Source organism: Halichoeres trimaculatus, unplaced genomic scaffold (assembly GCF_033239565.1).
Source record: "Halichoeres trimaculatus isolate MK-OKI-2021-1 unplaced genomic scaffold, fHalTri1.1 fHalTri1_scaffold_14, whole genome shotgun sequence".
Taxonomy (NCBI): domain Eukaryota; kingdom Metazoa; phylum Chordata; class Actinopteri; order Labriformes; family Labridae; genus Halichoeres; species Halichoeres trimaculatus.
In genome coordinates this window covers 25,823,813-25,843,481 of record NW_027437192.1, presented here as the reverse complement: position 1 = coordinate 25,843,481, position 19,669 = coordinate 25,823,813, and the positions used below count along the sequence as shown (strand labels likewise).

The 19,669-nt window shown below is 40.4% G+C and overlaps 2 protein-coding genes across 2 annotated transcripts; one reads left to right on the top strand and one right to left on the bottom strand.

Annotated features, from left to right (window-relative positions):
* The first annotated feature begins 5,151 nt into the window (after positions 1-5,151).
* ilf2 (interleukin enhancer binding factor 2) lies at positions 5,152-12,167 on the top strand. The gene is made up of 14 exons (XM_074687031.1): positions 5,152-5,300; positions 5,765-5,824; positions 6,139-6,181; positions 6,892-6,996; positions 7,099-7,176; positions 7,574-7,676; positions 8,281-8,346; positions 8,977-9,093; positions 9,290-9,368; positions 9,466-9,553; positions 9,634-9,810; positions 9,939-10,029; positions 11,029-11,184; positions 12,000-12,167. Exons 1-13 carry the CDS (start codon positions 5,296-5,298, stop codon positions 11,178-11,180), a joined length of 1,164 nt encoding a protein of 387 aa, XP_074543132.1. The 5' UTR covers positions 5,152-5,295; the 3' UTR covers positions 11,181-11,184; positions 12,000-12,167.
* On the bottom strand, positions 12,091-19,304 carry pex11b (peroxisomal biogenesis factor 11 beta). Its single transcript, XM_074687032.1, has 5 exons — positions 18,952-19,304; positions 17,868-18,242; positions 15,206-15,321; positions 14,922-15,123; positions 12,091-13,790 (listed from the first exon to the last, which is right to left on the bottom strand). The coding sequence occupies exons 2-5, from the start codon at positions 17,927-17,929 to the stop codon at positions 13,376-13,378; spliced, it is 795 nt and encodes a 264-aa protein (XP_074543133.1). The 5' UTR covers positions 17,930-18,242; positions 18,952-19,304; the 3' UTR covers positions 12,091-13,375.
* Between the last annotated feature and the right edge of the window lie 365 nt (positions 19,305-19,669).

The window sequence follows — 19,669 nt, the reverse complement described above, 5'->3', positions numbered from 1 at the left end:
CCATACTATAACATGAACGGTCTGTTACATTCATCATGAAATGTCGTTGATGAACTTTTCCCTTCCACTGCTTACAGAAGTGAAAATTCTCTTGCAGTTGAATGTTTCTTTTGTTGGCGCAGAAGCAGTTTTGTTATCAGTCTGGCCATTGTTTACTTCCACTTTCAAAAGTAGAACCTGCAAAGTATACTATGACCACAGATTAGAGCAGTAGATGACATACTTCCTACAAATGTAGCACGCAGCATGTGGTACAGTACTTTCTCACCCTATATCTGTAGGTAGTCAGTGGCTGGTGGCTTTGGATGCAGCCAGTCATGATTGTCGTGGAACTACAGCAGAATGGACAGATGATAATGAAAAAGGAAATGGAACCAAGCGGGCTAAATGTGACATCCTCTGGGGCGCTTCACTGTTTAGCCTATTGGTTGACCTGTTTGGAGCTACGACAGGCAATAGAGAGGAAAGAGAAAAAACAAATCAAGGGAGACCAGTGAAAGGATAGTGACTGCGCAATGTACCTGTCTCTCTTTAGTGTGTGTGTGTGTGTGTGTGTGTGTGTGTGTGTGTGTGTGTGTGTGTGTGTGTGTGTGTGTGTGTGTGTGTGTTAGAGAGCGAGAGAGCTTGTCTCCTCTGGTTGCACCTCCCAAATCTCTTTGTGCCTCTAATTTGCAGTGACCTCCTCATTGTTAGGAAGCAGATGAGCTGGATCTGGAGCTACACTGATTGAATCGAGTCCAGTGACTCTGGTTCCTGGGCTTTATTCCCCCAGCTGTCTCCCTTCATTCTCATCCAAGTGCAGTGTTTGAGCTCAGCTGCTAGGTAGACCGTACACAGGGCGTAGAGCAAAGAAAGTGGGTAGGTGGGATGATCTAAACATTTATCCATCCTATCTGTCCCTTGTCTGATCCACTTTCACTCTCCCCTCATTAAATCATTCTCCTATTTCATCTGGATTGTGCATTGGTATCTCTTTGCCCACAGACAAAGTTTAACAAACACACACTAAGACAGTTATATTTGTTTTGAACATGGTGTTTACATTGTGTTTCTGTAATCAAGTATTTAAAAATATATTTCAGCAAAACTGTCTCCTGTCTTTGTTGTTATTACAGTCACTTTAATATCAGAAATACGACATGAAAAAAATGAATTTTGAGCTGTCCTTGGTCTTCTCATGCACTGCCAAGTTTTGTTTACAGGTTTGGACTAAATACTTCAATGTTTTAGTTAAGGTGGTCACACAGTTTACTGAAGACTGCTGTTTTGAACAATGTGCTTTGTTTTTAGCTATCCTGCAGTGACAGCACTGGAACTGCCCAGGACTTGTCAGAATGAAGGTTGATGTCATCTTCTGAGGGTATTCTTAAAATGAATGTTCTGTTACAACATTGGAGACTGGTTGTACACTTATTGGATTTTGTTTGTTGATAGTGTCAGTGTTAGAGTTGTGTGGGAGGGCTACATACAGTGTATGACACAACTTCTTTCTTTAAAATAGAAAGATGTGTGAATGCTGTATGAATCAGGAGTTTTGTGCAACACTTGGTGCAGCACAACAGAATGGAGCATAACATATAAACTCTCAACCAAACATCATAGGTCACTCCACTTCTGGCATAAGTGGATAAGAAGAGATTGAAAGCCATTTCCAAAGAAATGGGTCAGAGAAGCTGGATGACACTCCTCTTCTAGTACCTGTCAGCACTTCTAGATGGTCCCTCAACTGGGCAGGGTCTTATCCCGAAATGTCTGAGGGGAAGTTGAAATGAGAGAATAAGATGAAGCAGGGCTCATCAACATTTCATGTTATGTTATGTTATGTTATGTTATGTTATGTTATGTTATGTTATGTTATGTTATGTTATGTTATGTTGTGTAGTGTTATGTAGTGTTGTGTTTTGTTATGTAGTGTTGTGTTATGTGTTGTTATGTTATGTTATGTTTTGTTATGTTGTTATGTGTTGTCATGTTATGTTATGTTATGTTATGTAGTGTTGTTATGTAGTGTAATGTTATGTAGTGTTATGTTATGTTTTGTTATGTTATGTTGTTATATTATGTTATGTAATGTTATGTTATGACATGTAGTGTTATGTTATGCTTTGTTATGTTATGTTGTTATATTATGTTATGTAATGTTATGTTATGACATGTAGTGTTATGTTATGTTATGTAGTGTTATGTTATGTTTTGTTATGTTTTGTTATGTTATGACATGTTATGTAATGTTACGTTATGTTATGTTATGTTATGTTATGTTATGTTATGTTATGTTATGTTATGTTATGCTATGTTATGTTATGCTATGTTATGTTATGTAGTGTTTTGTTATGTTATGTTGTGTTAAGCTATTTTATTTTTGAACATGTTGTTTTATGTTATGTTATTTTATTTTTTTGTAGTGTTGTGTTATGTTATGTAGTGTTAAGCTATTTTATTTTTGAACATGTTGTTTTATGTTATGTTATTTTATTTTTTTGTAGTGTTGTGTTATGTTATGTAGTGTTATGTAGTGTTGTGTTTTGTTATGTCATGTTATGTTATGTAGTGTTATGTTATGTTATGTTATGTTATGTTATGTTATGTTATGTTATGTTATTCTATTTTATTCTATTTTATGGTATTTATAAAAATATATAGAGAAAGGCATATAACAACTGTATGGCGCATACTGTGTGTTATTGCCTACTTTGTGTCAGTCCTCCAGTTTGGCCACCCTAGTCAGAAAACTCCCCCCTTTGGCACACCCTTGTTCCAAGGTAACTATGCACACGTTAAGTTTTCAGTTATTGTGACTAAGCAAATGACACCTGTCATGCTTTCTCACTGTGTCTTTCACTCACAAAACCAAATGTTGTGTAGGAAGCCAATTGGCCAGGAGGTCTCAAAGCATGCTCTCACAGCAGCTGGAAAACTTCTTTGGCTGTGTGTGTGTGAACTGAATGAGTTAATACTGAACTCTATCATCAGGGGCTGCACAGTGGTTAGCAATGTTGCCTCACAGTGAGAAGGCTGCTGGTTGGTTTTCCTTGCCCTGCAGGGCCCTTTCTTCTGAGTTCAGATTCTCAGTGTGCATGCACAGATTCTCGCTGGGTACTCCGGCTCCCTCCCACAGTCTGAAACAAACTCACAGTTTGATTGGTCACTCTGAATGATCGGGAGGTGTGAGTCTGTGATAGTCTCTGGTGACATACTTGCGTAACCTAGACCTGCTTTATTTTTAAGGCCCAGCCAGCAGTGTATGTTGTCAGTACTTAAAACCCTCCTTGCAGTTTCTTATAAGTGAGAGGTAAAGGAACTTAAAATATAAAATGTAATATCTAATAATAATTAATGTAAGGACTAACAGCTTGATCAGAGCCTTGAAGTGAGATATATTTGACATCAGGCCCCATCATCTGTGACCCTTATCAGATCTCTATCTTTTTTTTTTATTGTGCAGATCTTTGTGGCACAGAGAGAAGATGAGGAGAAAACATCTGACATCAGTAATCAACATCAATAAATCATGATTTGCAGTGATCCAGTGTCTCTGCATGAACTCTGTTATTGCATGTAGGGAACTAGGTGAAGAAATTCTGTTCGGTGTGAAATGCAACACTGCCATCTGTAGTTAGGTCTAAATACTGCAGGCCATTGAGTGATTACATCATCATGTTGAGGGCACCGAAAGCCTTCAAGATGTTTGGCCATAGATAGAGAAAATCAGAGACATTTACACTGAGTTCATTCAAGAAGATGGAGAAATAGACGTTCATGAAACCGCTGTTTGAGGAGGAGTTTTTACAGTTCAGGATTTCTTTCAATAATACTGCATAGTCCACTTTTTTAATTAGGTGTCAGAATGTGCAGTCTGCTAGACAGCCCACAGTTATCAAACAGTCAAATTTTGGCAAATTATGAAACGATGCAACAACATTACAATGAGGGAGGCTCTCCAACATCCAGGCATGTTTCAAGTCATTCACAGCGTAGCCTGTATTGATTAATAAAACATACAATTAAGTACTGTTAGCATTAGGGGATAAAGTCAGTCACAAAATTTCCCGTCAGAAAAAAGTAAAATCTTCATTGTAAGTTGGACTAGAAACCTGGTTTTGAGAAAACCCACTGGGGACGCTCCTAGGGACCTCATAGAGGCACCGGGGAGTTACTGCCCATTTGTTAAAGGGCTAAAACAGGCCTAATTTGCCCTGAAAAATAGCCCCTAAAACACTGTGTTTTTCAAAAAATTGGACCAGAAACCCGGTTTGGAGAAAACCTACTTGGGACGCTCAAAGGGACCTCAGGGACGCACCTCAGAAGTTCCGGGTCCTTGGGCCACGTTTTGTGGAGTTACGGCCCATTAGGTGACGGGCCAAAAAGAGGCCTTACTTGCCTTGAAAAATTGCCTGCAAAAAAATGCACTTTTGGACAAGTTGGACCAGAAATCTGGTTCAGAGAAAACCCACTGGGGACACTCATATGGACCTCCCAGATACATTATAGAAGTTTTGGAGTCCTCAGGCTGGGATTTGTGGAATTACGGCCCATTTGGTGAAGGGCTATAAACAGGCCCTCATTTGCTCTGAAAATTAGCCCGCAAAAAAATGCAAAAGTTGGACCAAGACCTGGCTTTGAAAATAGTAAAAACTTTTAAAACGGGTCATAAAAGTCCAAATCATTAACCCTACAATGCCTGCTAGAAATTCAAGAAAAATAATCAGGTTTTTTTTGTTTCAAATACTTGATTTTTTCCCAAAAGTTTAACAAAACCACATAGTTTATATTTGCCTGCACTTTCAGCATAAACGCCACTTGGTGTAAAATGAATCAAATTATTTATAATTATGAAATAAAATTAAATAAAATAAAATAAAATAGAATAAAATACAAAACATAATGTCTTTTGAGTAGAAATTCAAAGTTTTGATCAAGTGTTGTGCCAAAAATTGATTTTTGCTAGAGGGACCGTTTACACGACAACGGTGTTTAGAGTGAAATGCAAAAGTTTTTTTGTTTTTGTTTTTTTTCTTTTTTTGCGTTTCTGCCTCACGTTTACACGGAAACGGCGTTTCAGCCGACCTAAAACGCAACCTTTTGAAAACGGCCTCCAGAGTTTTTCTCTATTCTTGTCAACTCCGGAGGCTCGAAGGCTGCTCTATCCCTGAACCCCACGGGGTGGCAGTAGAGCACCACTGCTGCCTCATAGCCACCAAAGAAGAGGAACGAACACACCAGTAGAGGGGACCGGTGGACGGTGATCTGTTCTCCCTGGATTTTTCACTTTAAATTATCAAGACGTCGTACGCAATGAGGTGATATGAGAATTCAAAGCATTTAAGCATTATTTGTTCGATAAATTCACGAACTGATGTATTATAAAGTCATTATTTCGATTGCAGTTGTTGGGTTATGTGTTAGTAGTGTAGCTCGGGGTGCCCCGTATAGTCGGTTATGCTAGCGCGAAGCTAATTGAAGCTACTAGTCATTGTTAGACTGCAGCTTATTGGTTCGTTTGTATCAAACATTTTTCACAATATGTTTGTTAATAGTGATGTACAGAAATATTACACATCATCTCTTATTTGTCATGTATGAAGAAGAGCACCGTGAGCTAACATCAGTAATGAATGAATGGATGGACGGGCTGATGTGTTTGTTGGGGGAGGGTTCATAGAAGCTTAATGAGCTAGGTTAGCAATGTAGCATTAATTTTTAAAATGGGGTTTATTGTCATAATGCTTTTTCTGATGTGAGCTGTGTCTGGGTTTGTTTTCAGAGGAGATCGCGGCAGGGGCCGGGGAGGCCGCTTTGGGTCCCGAGGAGGACTGGTGCAGGGGTGAGTGATACCGAGCTGCTGTGTACCTGAAGTATATTAATCTCTTCCAGTCATTAAGATGTGACATCACATCCCACATCCCTAATCTATTCATTGGGTTTCTGCTGTTTTTATCCCTTGTTATGATGATGCTCCTTACTTCTTTGACGCTCTGTTTAATTCTAGTCAGCACTGAGATGTTGTAAGCATTTTAGGTGTATAGATAATTAAGCTGGTGGAATGGACACTTTTATATCTTTGAGTTTCCCTTTGTTTTCTTCTTGCTGATTTTATCATAACAATGATACCAATCTATTTTTCCACTCCTCTTTTAGGTATCGTCCGTTTGTCCCTCACATCCCATTTGACTTTTATGTGGTGAGTAGAAGAAGCATTAAAACAGAAGAATCATCATCTGAAACAGCTGACATCATAGCTGAGGTTTACACAAAGAGTTACAAAACACCTCGCTGGAAAGCAATCTTCTTCATATTTAACCCCAACCAACATCACTCCTGGATTTGTATGATGTAACTAAAGGTTCTATGTAAAGCTAATAGAATATTGCACATTTTCAAAGCTGTCAAAGGGAAGTGAGCATATTTTCTGATGTTTTATTCTGGTGTATTTCAAAGACACCACACTGCTCAAATTAAAAAAGATGTTTTACCTCATAGACACCGGAGTTATTCAAACGCTGCTGCTACCATCTCTTGGTGGCAGCCAGACAGCACAAAATTTATGTTATGAAAAAGAATTCTCAGCCTCTGCAGTAGAGCAACAATAAATGTTTTGCAGAGTAAAATTCCTCATCAGCAAAGTCTGATTTATTGAAGACATCCTCAAGATCTTAATTCACTTTAGTTTAAGTCCTCCAATCAGGGGCATTACTTTGATAATATTACAATCTCATTCACAGATACTACCTCAAGGAAAGGGCATTTTCAAAACTACTTTCACTTAGTGTTGTAAATATGACGAGACAGAGCTGCATATTATGATAATGAGCAGATAACATCCCCATTCTCCGTCTTCTAGTCCTCCAGCTTTATAAAACTCTTACTGATTTTGATCTTTTTTTATGACAGTGTGAGATGGCATTCCCCAGAGTGAAGCCTGCGCCTGATGAGTCAGCTTTCAGCGAGTGTCTGCTGAAGAGAAACCAGGACCTGAGCCCCACACCAGCAGAGCAGGTCAGTCCACAAACACACAGAGACTGGTAAATAATTAGAGCCTAGCTCACATTTACATTCATTGACTAAAGCACATTGTGGTCCTTCTCCCTTCTCATTCAGTCGTCCATCTTGTCCCTGGTCACAAAGATCAATAACGTCATCGACAACCTGATCGTCGCTCCAGGAAACTTTGAAGTGGTGAGGGGTCAATCTTTTCTTTTGCTGCCTCCTTCATCATGAAGGATTCAGTATTAATGTGCACGTCACTGTTTGCAGTTTGTAGTTACATTGTTTACAGTGTTGCCACATGCTGAATTTGATGCTGAAAATGTAAAAATTAAAAGGATAACAGCGACTAAAACTGCTTTTTATCATTTCAACAAAAAATGATAAGAGAAGGAATAGATTTGAAAAAGCAGGATGGTATGTTTCTTCATTAAACATTTATTCAAATGACAAATCAGCAAAGAGATGACAGGTATCATTTAGTTTAGTCTATAGGGGCCACCACAATTAATACAAGCAGAACGTTTTTTGCAGTAGCTTAAATAATATTTCAACATAAATGTTAGTAATGTGTATTTTCTCTCCACAGCAAATTGAGGAGGTGCGCCAGGTGGGCTCCTACAAGAAGGGCACCATGACAACAGGACACAATGTTGCTGACCTGGTTGTGATCCTGAAGATCCTCCCCACATGTGAGTGATACATCACCTTGTCTTAAGTTGTGTTCACTGAACGCAAATAACAATATTGCATGCTATTTTGTTTGTATTTGAACATCAGAATGTGATTGGTTCACGAGTCCAATTCACGTGAATATCTCACTTAAGTCTCATCTCACATGTCCAATCGTGACTACCCAAAGGCTGTTCATCAAGAATCTGCTTGAGGCTGGCTGCAGAAAGACCATAAGTCACGTACACACCCAGCCATAAAAACAGACTTTTACTGCATTAAAAACATATTTACAGCCTGGTTAAAAAAAAAGCTTGGGTCTAAAATGTTGATTTCATTGTCAGAACACAATACACGGTGAGACATTTTTTAGTTTAGAAGTTATTGGGATCATTTAATTGTCCAATCAGGGACACGACTCAGGTCACATGACTGGCGGCGCCCTGTAGCTTTTCAAAAGGAAACTCACAGCTGGCGTCAAAGCAAATGTGGCTGCGTCCGCAAACTGGCTTCATTTTACAGGTTCAGGAACAGACGGGTGACGTTGCGGAGGCTACGTCCGTGTTTTATACAGTCTATGAATTAAACTGTGAGGTGTATATTAATAAGTTCTCTCCTTTACAGTGGAGGCCGTTGCTGCTCTGGGCAACAAAGTGGTGGAGACTCTTCGCACACAGGATCCCACTGAAGGTAATGAGCAGGGGACTGAGACCTTGTTTCACCAGAACACATTATACAGAAGAGTGTTTCCTTTGTGTTTCAAAAAAGATCTGCCCTCATGTGACAACATTGTAAAGACAGTTTAAAGTAAAAATGGTATAAATTTAAAATGAAACACCTCATACCTGTGCAGAAAAGGCTAAGTCAAAAAGACTATGGTAGATGACAGGATTGCCAAGTCTGGGTGAAAAAACATCCTCATGGCCAATCAAAAAAGATCAAGTTTAAACAAACCTCTCAGTGCCCAATGAGTTAAACTGACAATACACTCATAAAAGTGCAAGCATACAAATATTTTGAGGTTTAAAAATGCTGTAAGGACTCAGGACAGGACAGAATCATTACTTTTGGGGCGTTAAAGAGACTGTTTCCCATGAGCACTATTACCCACTGTAGTCAAGATGTGGCTCTTACTAAGTCATGCATTCGTTTTAAAGCAAATGACTTAACCTTACTTTTAATCAGTTAACTAATAAGGAAAGGAAACTAATCAACCTATGGGACTCTAAGTCAACTGATAATGCGTCAATTTTCCTGTTGTGTGTATTACTGTGTATGACTGTGTGTTTCTAATTGTGTGTGTGTTTTTTCTGTTTCCAGTTCTCTCCATGTTGACCAATGAGACTGGCTTTGAGATCAGTTCAGCTGATGCTACAGTCAAGATCCTCATCACCACAGTACCCCCAAACCTACGCAAGCTTGACCCAGAGCTACACTGTAAGTACTTACACACAAACAAATATGAGCACACACGCGCGCACGCATTAGCCTTATTAATTGTGTTTAATTAAAATCTGCTTGGAGTCTTTTCCCTTCTCTGTGTCTGTGAGTCTGTCAGTGAAAAGAGAAACCAGCTTGTTGGTTTTAAATCAAACTAGCAGATTTTTTTTATTTTATCATCTCTCTTTTTCAGTGGACATTAAGGTTCTGCAGAGCGCCCTTGCTGCCATCCGTCACGCCCGCTGGTTTGAGGAAAATGCCTCCCAGTCAACGTGAGGAAGCTCCTTTTCTTTCTTCTTCTTCTTGCTCTTTGACATCAAATCAGAGTTGTTTTATCTGACCACACTCACCTGAATTTGTCCTGTTTAGTGTCAAAGTGCTGATCCGCCTGCTGAAGGATCTAAGGCTGCGTTTCCCTGGATTTGAACCTCTCACTCCCTGGATCCTGGACTTGCTGGTGAGACCACGAGTCTTCAGCTTCACATCAACATTCATTCTGAGCTGTAAAGGGTTAAATATCATCACCATGTGTTTCAGGGTCACTTTGCGGTGATGAACAACCCATCCAGGCAGCCTCTGTCGCTGAATGTGGCGTACAGACGCTGCCTGCAGATGCTGGCTGCTGGTCTCTTCCTCCCTGGCTCTGTGGGAATCACTGACCCCTGTGAGAGTGGGAACTTCAGGGTGCACACGGTCATGACTCTGGAGCAGCAGGTAGGTCTGGTTCTCACCCCTTCACTGAAGGATGAAAAGTGAATGTAGAAAGAAAATGGTGACAACAGTAATCAGCTTGATACTCTGAAAGACCTGATGCTTAACCCCTTGTTTCCCTGTTGTTTCAGGACATGGTGTGTTTCACAGCTCAGACTCTGGTCAGAGTTTTGTCTCATGGAGGTTACAGGAAAATCCTCGGCCTGGAGGGAGACGCCAGCTGTAAGAAAGCTATTCAAAGTTTAACAAGGATAACTTTTTAGATTAAACATTTCCTTTAGGAAAGTGTCCTTGCCTCCACGTCCTGATGCATCTTCTCCCACATGTTCAGTCTGTTTCAAGGATACACCTCCCCCAGTGGTGTGTGAATGGTTTAGGTCATGAATAAGCATTAGAGTAATACTCCAGGATGGAACAAGTTGGGTCCTATCACAAGGTTTAGGGCAGAAATTACCCCTACATCGTGTCTCTTCGTCCTGGCAGACTACCTGAGTTTGTTTATATCTGGCACGCCGCGCGCGGACTGATACACTAAGCGGCGAGCGCCTCGTAGCCAGCTGTGGCTCTGCAGCGGAGGTAGCGCTGTTTTACGACACGATGAGAACTAGAGCCTTATTTAGCGGTGTTTTTGTGTGAAAGTAAGGCGCTGAAAATTCTCTAAATAAAGAGTGAATGCAGACCGATATCAGATTTTTTCAGTGGGAGTACGTTTATTTGTGTTTTTGGTCAAGTAAAATATGGCCCCGTCTGAATGCAGAGGAAACTGGCAGACGAGCAGGGAGGGGGTGTTAGGTGCGAGCGCTCTGGGCTTCTGCTGCACAAAAACACTGCTGTAGGGATAATTTCTGCCCTAAACCTTGTGATAGGACCCAACTTGTTCCATCCTGAAGTATCACTTCAAGGTGCTCGTGTTGGATAATCTTAAGTCAGTATAGATTGGTGGTTTAGGTCAACTATTGACATGATGGATTGTATTTCCACAAGGTTTCTGCACACTTAAAAATTTGAGCCACTTTAAGAGCTAATCAAGGAAAATACTTTCTTGCTGTTTAAATAATGTAAACATAAATGCCTGATATTTCATCAACTTTTCCTACATAGATGTTTTTTAAGTAATTTGGTGCATCAGTGTTTGTAGATTTTAACCAAATTTTATCTCCTGAAGTACCCTGATGACATTTTGAAACCTAAAGACATGTCTGTCTGTGCATTTGTTGTTAGATTTGGCAACAGAGATGTCCACGTGGGACGGCGTGATTGTCACTCCTTCAGAAAAAGCCTACGAGAAACCTCCAGAGAGGAAGGAGGAGGAAGACGAGGCTCTGGAGGAGGGTGGGGATGAAGGGGACGAGAGCATGGAGACCCAGGAGTAAACAGGTCGGTACAGAAGCAAACCTTCTCATACCCACAAAATGTATCTGGTGTACACAGAACCCTGTTTTTATGTTTCTGCCTGTGTTACTTAAGGACTTAAGAAGTTTTTCTGCTTGTTTAAAAATGAAAGATCCAGAAATTAAATCAGACCAAGTAATACAGACTTGTTCATCCCTTTTAAAACCTCAACTTTGTGTCGTTGAAACATTTTTGGGGTTTTGATTGAGCCTTGAAATCAAGATTATCCTAACCCAGTTGGATTCAAGCTGGTTATGGTAGTTAAAGGTAGAAAAGAACATTTTTTATTGATGTTGAGGAGATTTAACATTTTATGGGCAAAATATAAAACAGTTTCCAGGCTGAGGTTTGCTAGAGAAATAAACAAAGTGACATCAGTATAAAACTCAAAATATTTATTTTTCAGTAGCTGTGAGAATCTTTTGATGCCATCATTTTTAGATCTGCAAGTCTAGATCAGGCTGATTGCATATAGACCTTTGGGAGAAACAAGAAAGAAAAAAAGCAGAGAATTTTTGGATCATAGATTTTTAACCCTTTAACAGAAACCAGCCCATCTGTAGACCATTTTCTCTTCAATTTGAACACAGCTGTGCAGATTCTGCAGGGTGTTTCGAGTGGCAACAAAAACAGCCAACAGTAAACTTGCATCTCCTCCCCAGTCCTCCTGTGTGAGACCCTCATCAAGAACACAATCTTACCTCCTTAAACTGACTGTGTCCAAACTGACCTGTGAAGCTCTTTTATTACCTTTGACATTGATGTTTCAATGGCACGCCTCCTCTGCTCTCCCTCCACAGTGACTGTTGTGATCTTATTTAAGGAGCCAGGCCGTGGTGTGTCAACCAGCAGCAGAACAGCCCTCTGATGTGACCACAGAAAGGATCAGCCTCATTTTTCTGTCAGTTTTTATTTTGTTTTTACTTCTTTATAACAGTAACATCCTTATTAAACATTTTTTTAAGTTAGCCTGAGCCTTTGTTATTTGTGCAAAAGATCAAAAATCCACACACTCACACACTCCTCATTTCAGGCAGCAAAGCTCCCACAGACAGAAAACAAACTCAGAAACATGTTTGTGTACTCAGACATACTGCAAGTGTGTAATGACGACAGGTGAAGTGCTTAAAGTACTCCAAGAAATATGTTTTGTTTATTAAATGTAAATTAAAAACTAACAGTGATGAAGATATTTAATATTCTAGATCACAAAGTTTGTATGTCCTCTGATGATAATATTCTCTGATTATTTATGCCGCAGCATTCACACTTAATTTCTCATTGGCTTTAGTAAAATGGATCACAGTCTTCTGTGAGCGGTGCAGCGATACTAATCTGGACAATTTGGAAGCAAGTCTGTCAGTAACAGTTCAGTAACTTTAAGGATAAAAATGTAACAGTAAAACTCTGAAAACACAAACTTAGTGGGTAAAACAGTGTGAGCCGAATGCAACTCAATAAGGACTGAGCTAACTTTAGAATTAGGCTTTTTTAAAGGATCAGTTCGGGTATTTCATGTGTATTGACAACAGTAGATCCTCAGCCAGAACAGAAGCTAGGCTACCTACATCAGGTTGATAAATAAACCTTCGACCAGGACAACTGATCACAACTGATCAGCTGTGTGTCGTACCCACATCTGGTGGCACAGGATGTGAGAGCTAGCTTGAATGGGGCCACTGGAGCTAACTGTTAGCTTCCCTGAGTTGTCAAAGACCAAACTAAAATTTTTTTAAAAAGGTGAAGGTTGAATGAAGAACTTTTTTTCTTTAGTGAAGCAGTTCCTTGTTTTTACTCCAAAATAAGACTTTAATGATGATGTGGATTTGCAGCAGGGTAACTGCAGCTCACTGTGGTACATTTTGCTAAATAAACCACACCCCACAAAATGAACATTAAAGCCTGATCCATCACATATGACTAGAGTATACATGATCCCTTTGCTGACAACTTATGATCTTGTGCATTGATAAGAATCATCACCTTTGTGGGACTTCAGAGACTCCAAATAAATCAGATGAACTTGTTTTGACTTCACATATGAAGACATTTTTTTCTGGTCCTCATTAGTAAAACAGTCACTGTCCAGGGCTTTAAAGTCAAACATGTGACCAGTTACCATCCTGCTTCAAACATCAGTGTGAGACTCTGATCACAGTCCTTCTCCTGGGTCCGTTCATGGTTTGAGTTTGAGCCAGGGGTGGACCATGGTGAGGATGCCCAGGATGGAGGAGCTGAGTCCACAGAACCCCACAAACCCGGACCCTGTGGGGTAAATCCCAAGCCGGTCCAGAGGGATGAAGATGTCACAGCTGTTCTTCAGCAGGTCCAGCAGCAGCGGGGGGTTGTTGTACAGCACCGTCACCAGCAGGTGGAGCTGCCTGCGAAGCCCTGCCAACATGACAGGCTGAGGAGCTGTGAGGGCCAGGGGTGAGGAGGGGGAGGAAAGGTGGTCGGCGGGCAGGGAGTCGGTGCTGCAGTGAGGGGAGGGGGAGCGTTTGGAGGCTCTGTACCGCTCCTCACAGTCGATGAGGAGGCGGAGCTCATAGAGGTCTCGCGTCAGGTTCAGGATCAGAGCGAAGAGGTAATACCTGCACAGGTCAAACACATCGTTTCTAAATAAGGATTCACTTCATTTTAGACACAGAGATAAAGATAAGGTCGATTTAGACTGTCTTAAAAACAGAGACATCCTATGAACTTATAACTCATCAGAGGTCCAGGTGAGACTAATGCTGCATAAATAGCCCCTAAAGTGATACTCCGGGATGGAACAAGTTGGGTCCTATCACAAGGTTTAGGGCAGAAATTACCCCTACAGCAGTGTTTTTGTGCAGCAGAAGCCCAGAGCGCTCGCACCAAACACCCCCTCCCTGCTCCTCTGCCAGTTTCCTCTGCATTCAGATGGGGCCATATTTTACTTGACCAAAAACCCAAATAGATGGACTCCCACTGAAAAAATCTGATATTGGTCTGCATTCACGCTTTATTTAGAGAATTTTCAGCGTGTTACTTTCACACAAAAACACCGCTAAATAAGGCTCTAGTTCTCATCGTGTCGTAAAACGGCACTACCGCCGCTGCAGAGCCACAGCTGGCTACGAGGCGCTCACCGATTAGTGTATCAGTCAGCACGCGCGACGTGCCATATATAAACAAACGCAGGTAGTCTGCCAGGATGAAGAGACATGATGAGAACTAGAGCCTTATTTAGCGGTGTTTTTGTGTGTTTTTGGTCAAGTAAAATATGGCCCCGTCTAAGTGCAGAGGAAACCGGTAGAGGAGCAGGGAGGGGGTGTTTGGTGCGAGCGCCCTGGGCTTCTGCTGCACAAAAACACTGCTGTAGGGGTAATTTCTGCCCTAAACCTTGTGATAGGACCCAACTTGTTCCATCCTGGAGTATCACTTTAAGAGACAGAAACAACTTTACCTGAACACACTTCCAGCTGTGTAGGATTATGTTGCAGCCTGTTTACCTGCCACAGGATGAACTCACCTGTTTGAAATATTACAAAACTTTTTCTAACTTTTTGTTGCAAGTGTGTAACAAATTTGTAGGACAAAATGTCCCTATCAGTAGGAAAAAATCTCTGGTTAAGTGTAGAAATGAGGCTCAGGTTTGAACACATTGTCTAATTAGCAGCTGGTGATACCATGAGTGGAAACAATGAGCCCCAACAACAGCGTTTCTGGTTGTTACAGGTGGTACAGATCAACCTCACCTGAAGGATCTCTGACTCCACTTCTTCTGGTCCAGATCAGAGATGATTCCTGTTTTCCCAGCCCACAGGATGTTATCACAGGCGAAGTACATGGCTCTGTTAAGGTGGCTGATGGTCAGGCAGAGTCTCAGCACGCTGTCCGACAGGTGGATCGCCCTTTTAGCAGACTCCAGCGCCTCCACTGAGTTCCCCAGACGCAGCACTGTGAGACACAAACACACAACAGTCAGATCCCTCCAGCTCTGAGGGTCCAAACGAAACCTTAAACTTTGTGCTTCACTCACACTTTCTGGTCAGGCTCATGTGCGCCTCCAGCTGAGTGATGGTTTTATGGAGCTCAGCTGCTGCTCCACCTTTCTGCAGAGTGTATCCCAGCAGAGTGCATGCATACTGAGCAGCCCTGTGAGAGCAGAATACACACAGGGTCACCACACAGATCAATAAAGAGTAAACAAGTCAAACCCTGTCCAAAATCATTTCAAGATTGACCTCTACATACAGCTCTAAAGCCTGAGTGCTTCATGGTATGGGGATGTAAAAAGTGTCTATCACATTGGTAACACACTCATCTGTGAAGGCTTCATTAATGCTGAACACTATATTCAGTTTTAAAGCTATATGCTGCCATCCAGACAATGCATCTTTCAGGAAAGAACTTACATTTTTCAGAAACATAATACCAAACCACATTCTGAACATATTACAACTACATGGCTCCATAGTTGAAAGAGTTTGTGGGCTATAATCCGGCCTGCCTGCGATCCTGACTTGTCAACCCTCCAATTCACAGTTCATGAAACAAAAAAATTGATAAAGTGGACTCTGAACGGTTGACTTGCTAAAATGAGACAGGAAAGGGACATTTCAATTTCCAATCTCCAAAAACCAGTCTACTGAGCTCACAAACATTAACAGGGTGTTTGTTAAAAGAAGAGTTGATTCAACACAATGTAAACACGTCCGTAAGCTGACTGTTAAACGCATGCGGCTGCTATCAAATTTCCCATGAAACAGTTGGACTTCTTTATGTCTTTTCTCTATTTTCAATTAAGTGCAAACATTTGATGCTTTTGAATGAGTTCTGTTTGATCAGGACTTGTCCTTCAACTCTCACATCAAACACATTCAAGGACAACCTTTTTCCCCCATACACAATATCAAAAAATCAATCCCACCCTGTCTCAGAGTGATAAAGACCAGTCCATGCTTTCATTACCTCTAGGTTGATTTGTTGTGACTCTTTTTAATCAGGCCATCCTAAGAAGTCTATAGAGACTCTTCATTGGTTCAACCCACTGCAGCTCCATCACTGACTGGGACTGGGAGGAAAGAGCACATCTCACCAGCTTTAACTTCCACGTTGACTTCCCTTAAAATCTAGAATAGAATTTGAAATCCTTCTGGTGACCGACAAAGCTCTCAATGGTCATGAAGGATCCTTTCTGAAAGAGCTCATGGTGCCATATTTCAGAGTCCAGGAAGCAAACACTTTCTCTCTACTATTAAGAGCAAGTTTAACTTTCTTTGTGGATAAAGCTTATAGTTAGAGCTGGATCAGGCCTGGACCAACTCTTAGTTATGCTGATATAGGCCTAGACTACTGGGGGGGAACCAACACTTATCCTCCTGTTTCCCTCTGTCATCTTTCTGTCTGTCGATAATTTTAAATCTTCATGACCGGGGGGTCTCTGAGCTTGTCTTGTAAGTTTCTCTGGCTCGTTGCCATAGACCACCTACCCCTGCTGTGGACCTGCCGTACTCAAGCTGTTACATCATCATTAGAGCTGAAACGATTCCTCAAATGATTCGAGGTACTCGAATACAAAAAATACTCGAGTAATTTTCTCCACCTCAAGGAATCGTTTAATTTTTAAAAAGATCAAAGAGTGGTATTTCAAATAGAGCTGAGGCCATATTACGAGAGTTTTCAGACCCCTCAAGCTACCTCTTATACAAAATAGCAACTAGCAACAAATCTAGCTTCTTTTCTGGAGTTTGGAGACTAATGGGTCTTTCTACGAAACGGCTGCCATTTGGGCCCACAACATTTGATGAGATGTACAAGGCACAAAAATTGTGTCAAAGTGTGTTTACAAATTTTGGAGCTACCAAAGCAAGTGCTCTTGTTGACATGCTGTATCAGAAAATTCTATTTCTTAAAGAGAAAAAAAATCATTAAAAAAATTACTGCTCTTTAAACAAAAATGTATTTTATCCGATTAATCGATTAATCGATAGGATTTTCAGTAGAATACTCGAATACTAAAGTATTCGATAGCTGCAGCCCTATCATCATCATCACTACGTTGCCAAACTACTAACTCTGACTCTCTCTTTCTGCATCTCTCTCTATCCACCTCTCTAATCCCTAGCATTGTCTGAGCAGAGGAGCAGACGCCTGTCTGATGAGTCTGGTTCTGCTCAAGGTTTCTGCCTGTTAAAGGACGTTTGTTCTGACCAATCTAACCTGCTAAATGCTGAAAAGGTCTCTACTCATGGTGGGTTAAGATGAGATCTGATGTTGGGTCTGTCTTAATAATATAACAGTGGAAGGTCTAGATCTGTTTGTGTTTTTGAAAAGCATTTACAGTTATCGTTTGCTGTGATTTGATGCTCTATAGATAAAGACTGATCAAGTATATTTTAAAGAAGTACACAGTGTACACAAAAGAAATATATATTAATAATAACCAATACTGCAAGAAATTTAAACTAATCCTAACTGTCACATAGAGACGCTTTAGTAACAACACAACGACAAACTGACGTACTTGCCATAACATTGCTCCGCGTGCAGTTTACCTGACAGGTTACTCCTCCTAACTGCCTCAAAACCAGAAAAGTTATCAACTTCTTTTATCAAACTAACAGTCGATACGCCAATAAAAACGTCAGCATTTACTTGATTATTCAAAATGTCAAAGTTAATACAGGTGTTAAATGTACCTGATAACTCTTTCCTTGGCCTGGCTCTGAGAGTTGAACCGAACCCAGGAGTCCATTCCCATTTCTTCTTCTTCTTCTTCTGCTCGGCCTGGAAATCAAGTTAGCAGCTGCTCGCTAGTTGGCTAAAATAGCTCTAACAATGCTATCTGCTCGTGTCAGTTTCTCCTGACAGCTAGTCAACATGAAATTAAATGCCTCTGTGATTTGAAAACCCACAGGTTGTAGACAGTTTCGTTCACCGAGAGGCTTGAATTCTGTCCTCGACCCCAACAACAACATTAACAGGCGGATAGTGGTTCTTCTTCTCCGGGATGAACCAGCGGTTGGCGAGCAAATAACAAGTGTATTTCCGCCACCTACTGGTGTGGAGTGTAGCTGGGTGGATGGGAAACAAGAAGTGATCTTCAGTGGACTGCGGAAGCATGTTGCATTCACTTGAAGAAAAAAACAACAACTCATGTTCTTCAGAGTAATTTATTCTTCGGTTTGTTTTTTTTGTAGTAATTAATTTTGTTTTTCTGATTAATATTTTTATTGGTTCGTTTTTTGGTATAATTATTATATTGTTTTTTTTTTGTTTTGTTTTTTTGTTAAAATTATTTCTCTTTTTAAGAGTAATTTTTTGTGGTAATTAATTTTGTTTAAGTTTGTTTTTGGAGGTTCTCGCGGGATTTCGAAGCAGCTTGATACTTCAGGAAAAAAAATTACTCCGAAAAACAGGGGGAAAAAAGTGATCGGAAAACAGAAAAAGAAATACTCATAAAAACAGAAATAATTATAACAAAAAACAAATCAATAAAAAAATATTAATCAGAAAAACAAAAGTAATTACCACAAAAAAATTACCCATAAAAACAGAAATAATTATAACAAAAAACAAACCAATAAAAAATATATATATATCAGAAAAACAAAATTAATTGCCACAAAAATAAAAAGAAGAAGAAGAAATTACTCTACTTTGTTTTCTTTAAGTTAATGCAATACGCTTCCGTTAAGAAGCCAGAAAACAATGTGCAAATAACAAAAAAAAAAAAAAAAAAAAAAAAAGGGTTGGTATCAAAATTATGCTTTAAACTACAACCTTTTACGGCCTTTCCAAACTTATTAACCAGCATGGAAAGCAGTTGAAAGATTCTTGTTTGCCAGATAGCGAAGTTAGCCGATGTAGCTCCAAAAAGACCAAAGAGGTCTTGATGCCTGGGGTCAAACTGTTCCCCGCCAACTGCACCAAAAGCTGGTCAACAGTCTTCAACGACTCAGCCACGAATAATGCAACCATAGGCATGGCTTGTGTATCTAAACTCTTCTCTGAGGTACATGCTGAATCCCTCTGCTAAAAAAAAGGTCCGTCTATTGAACGTTTGTCCACTTGATGTTAATCATTTACTCACTGAGTCCTCGTAGCACTTCTGTGGACAAGATGTGCGCGCAGCCATAACTTTGCTCTTTTTATCCATGATGTCACTGATTTGGCTGTGAATGGGGTTTAGTGTAGGCTGAAAACATGGTCTGTACTGCCCTCAGGTGGCTTAACCACGGAGCTTGCATCTCTGGGAAGTAAAACTGTGAGACACTGATAAATACCAAATCCAGAGCAAGAGCAATCAACCGTACAGACTTCAAGTTTGACGATGGTGGACAGCAGTTTTAACATGTTTTGGAGGGCAGTTGGTTTTATATTAATCAGTGAAATTTACTTCTGTTTTAGGTCGATGAAATTTACATATTCGTCACCTTTAGCTGTGAAACAGCAATTTATCATAATCTTTTACACCTTTCTCTTCATATAGGCCTATGCA

Bases quoted from the DNA above. Each gene is read 5' to 3' on its own strand.
- ilf2 (XM_074687031.1), top strand. The intron at 5,825-6,138 runs GTGAGTGATACC...CTCCTCTTTTAG, and splicing joins CGAGGAGGACTGGTGCAGGG to GTATCGTCCGTTTGTCCCTC. The intron at 6,182-6,891 runs GTGAGTAGAAGA...TTTTTATGACAG, and splicing joins TCCCATTTGACTTTTATGTG to TGTGAGATGGCATTCCCCAG.
- pex11b (XM_074687032.1), bottom strand. From the start codon at position 17,929: ATGGGAATGGACTCCTGGGTTCGGTTCAACTCTCAGAGCCAGGCCAAG. The intron at 15,124-15,205 runs GTGAGTGAAGCA...TGTGTCTCACAG, and splicing joins CATGAGCCTGACCAGAAAGT to TGCTGCGTCTGGGGAACTCA. The intron at 13,791-14,921 runs GTGAGGTTGATC...TGACCTGTGCAG, and splicing joins TGGAGTCAGAGATCCTTCAG to GTATTACCTCTTCGCTCTGA.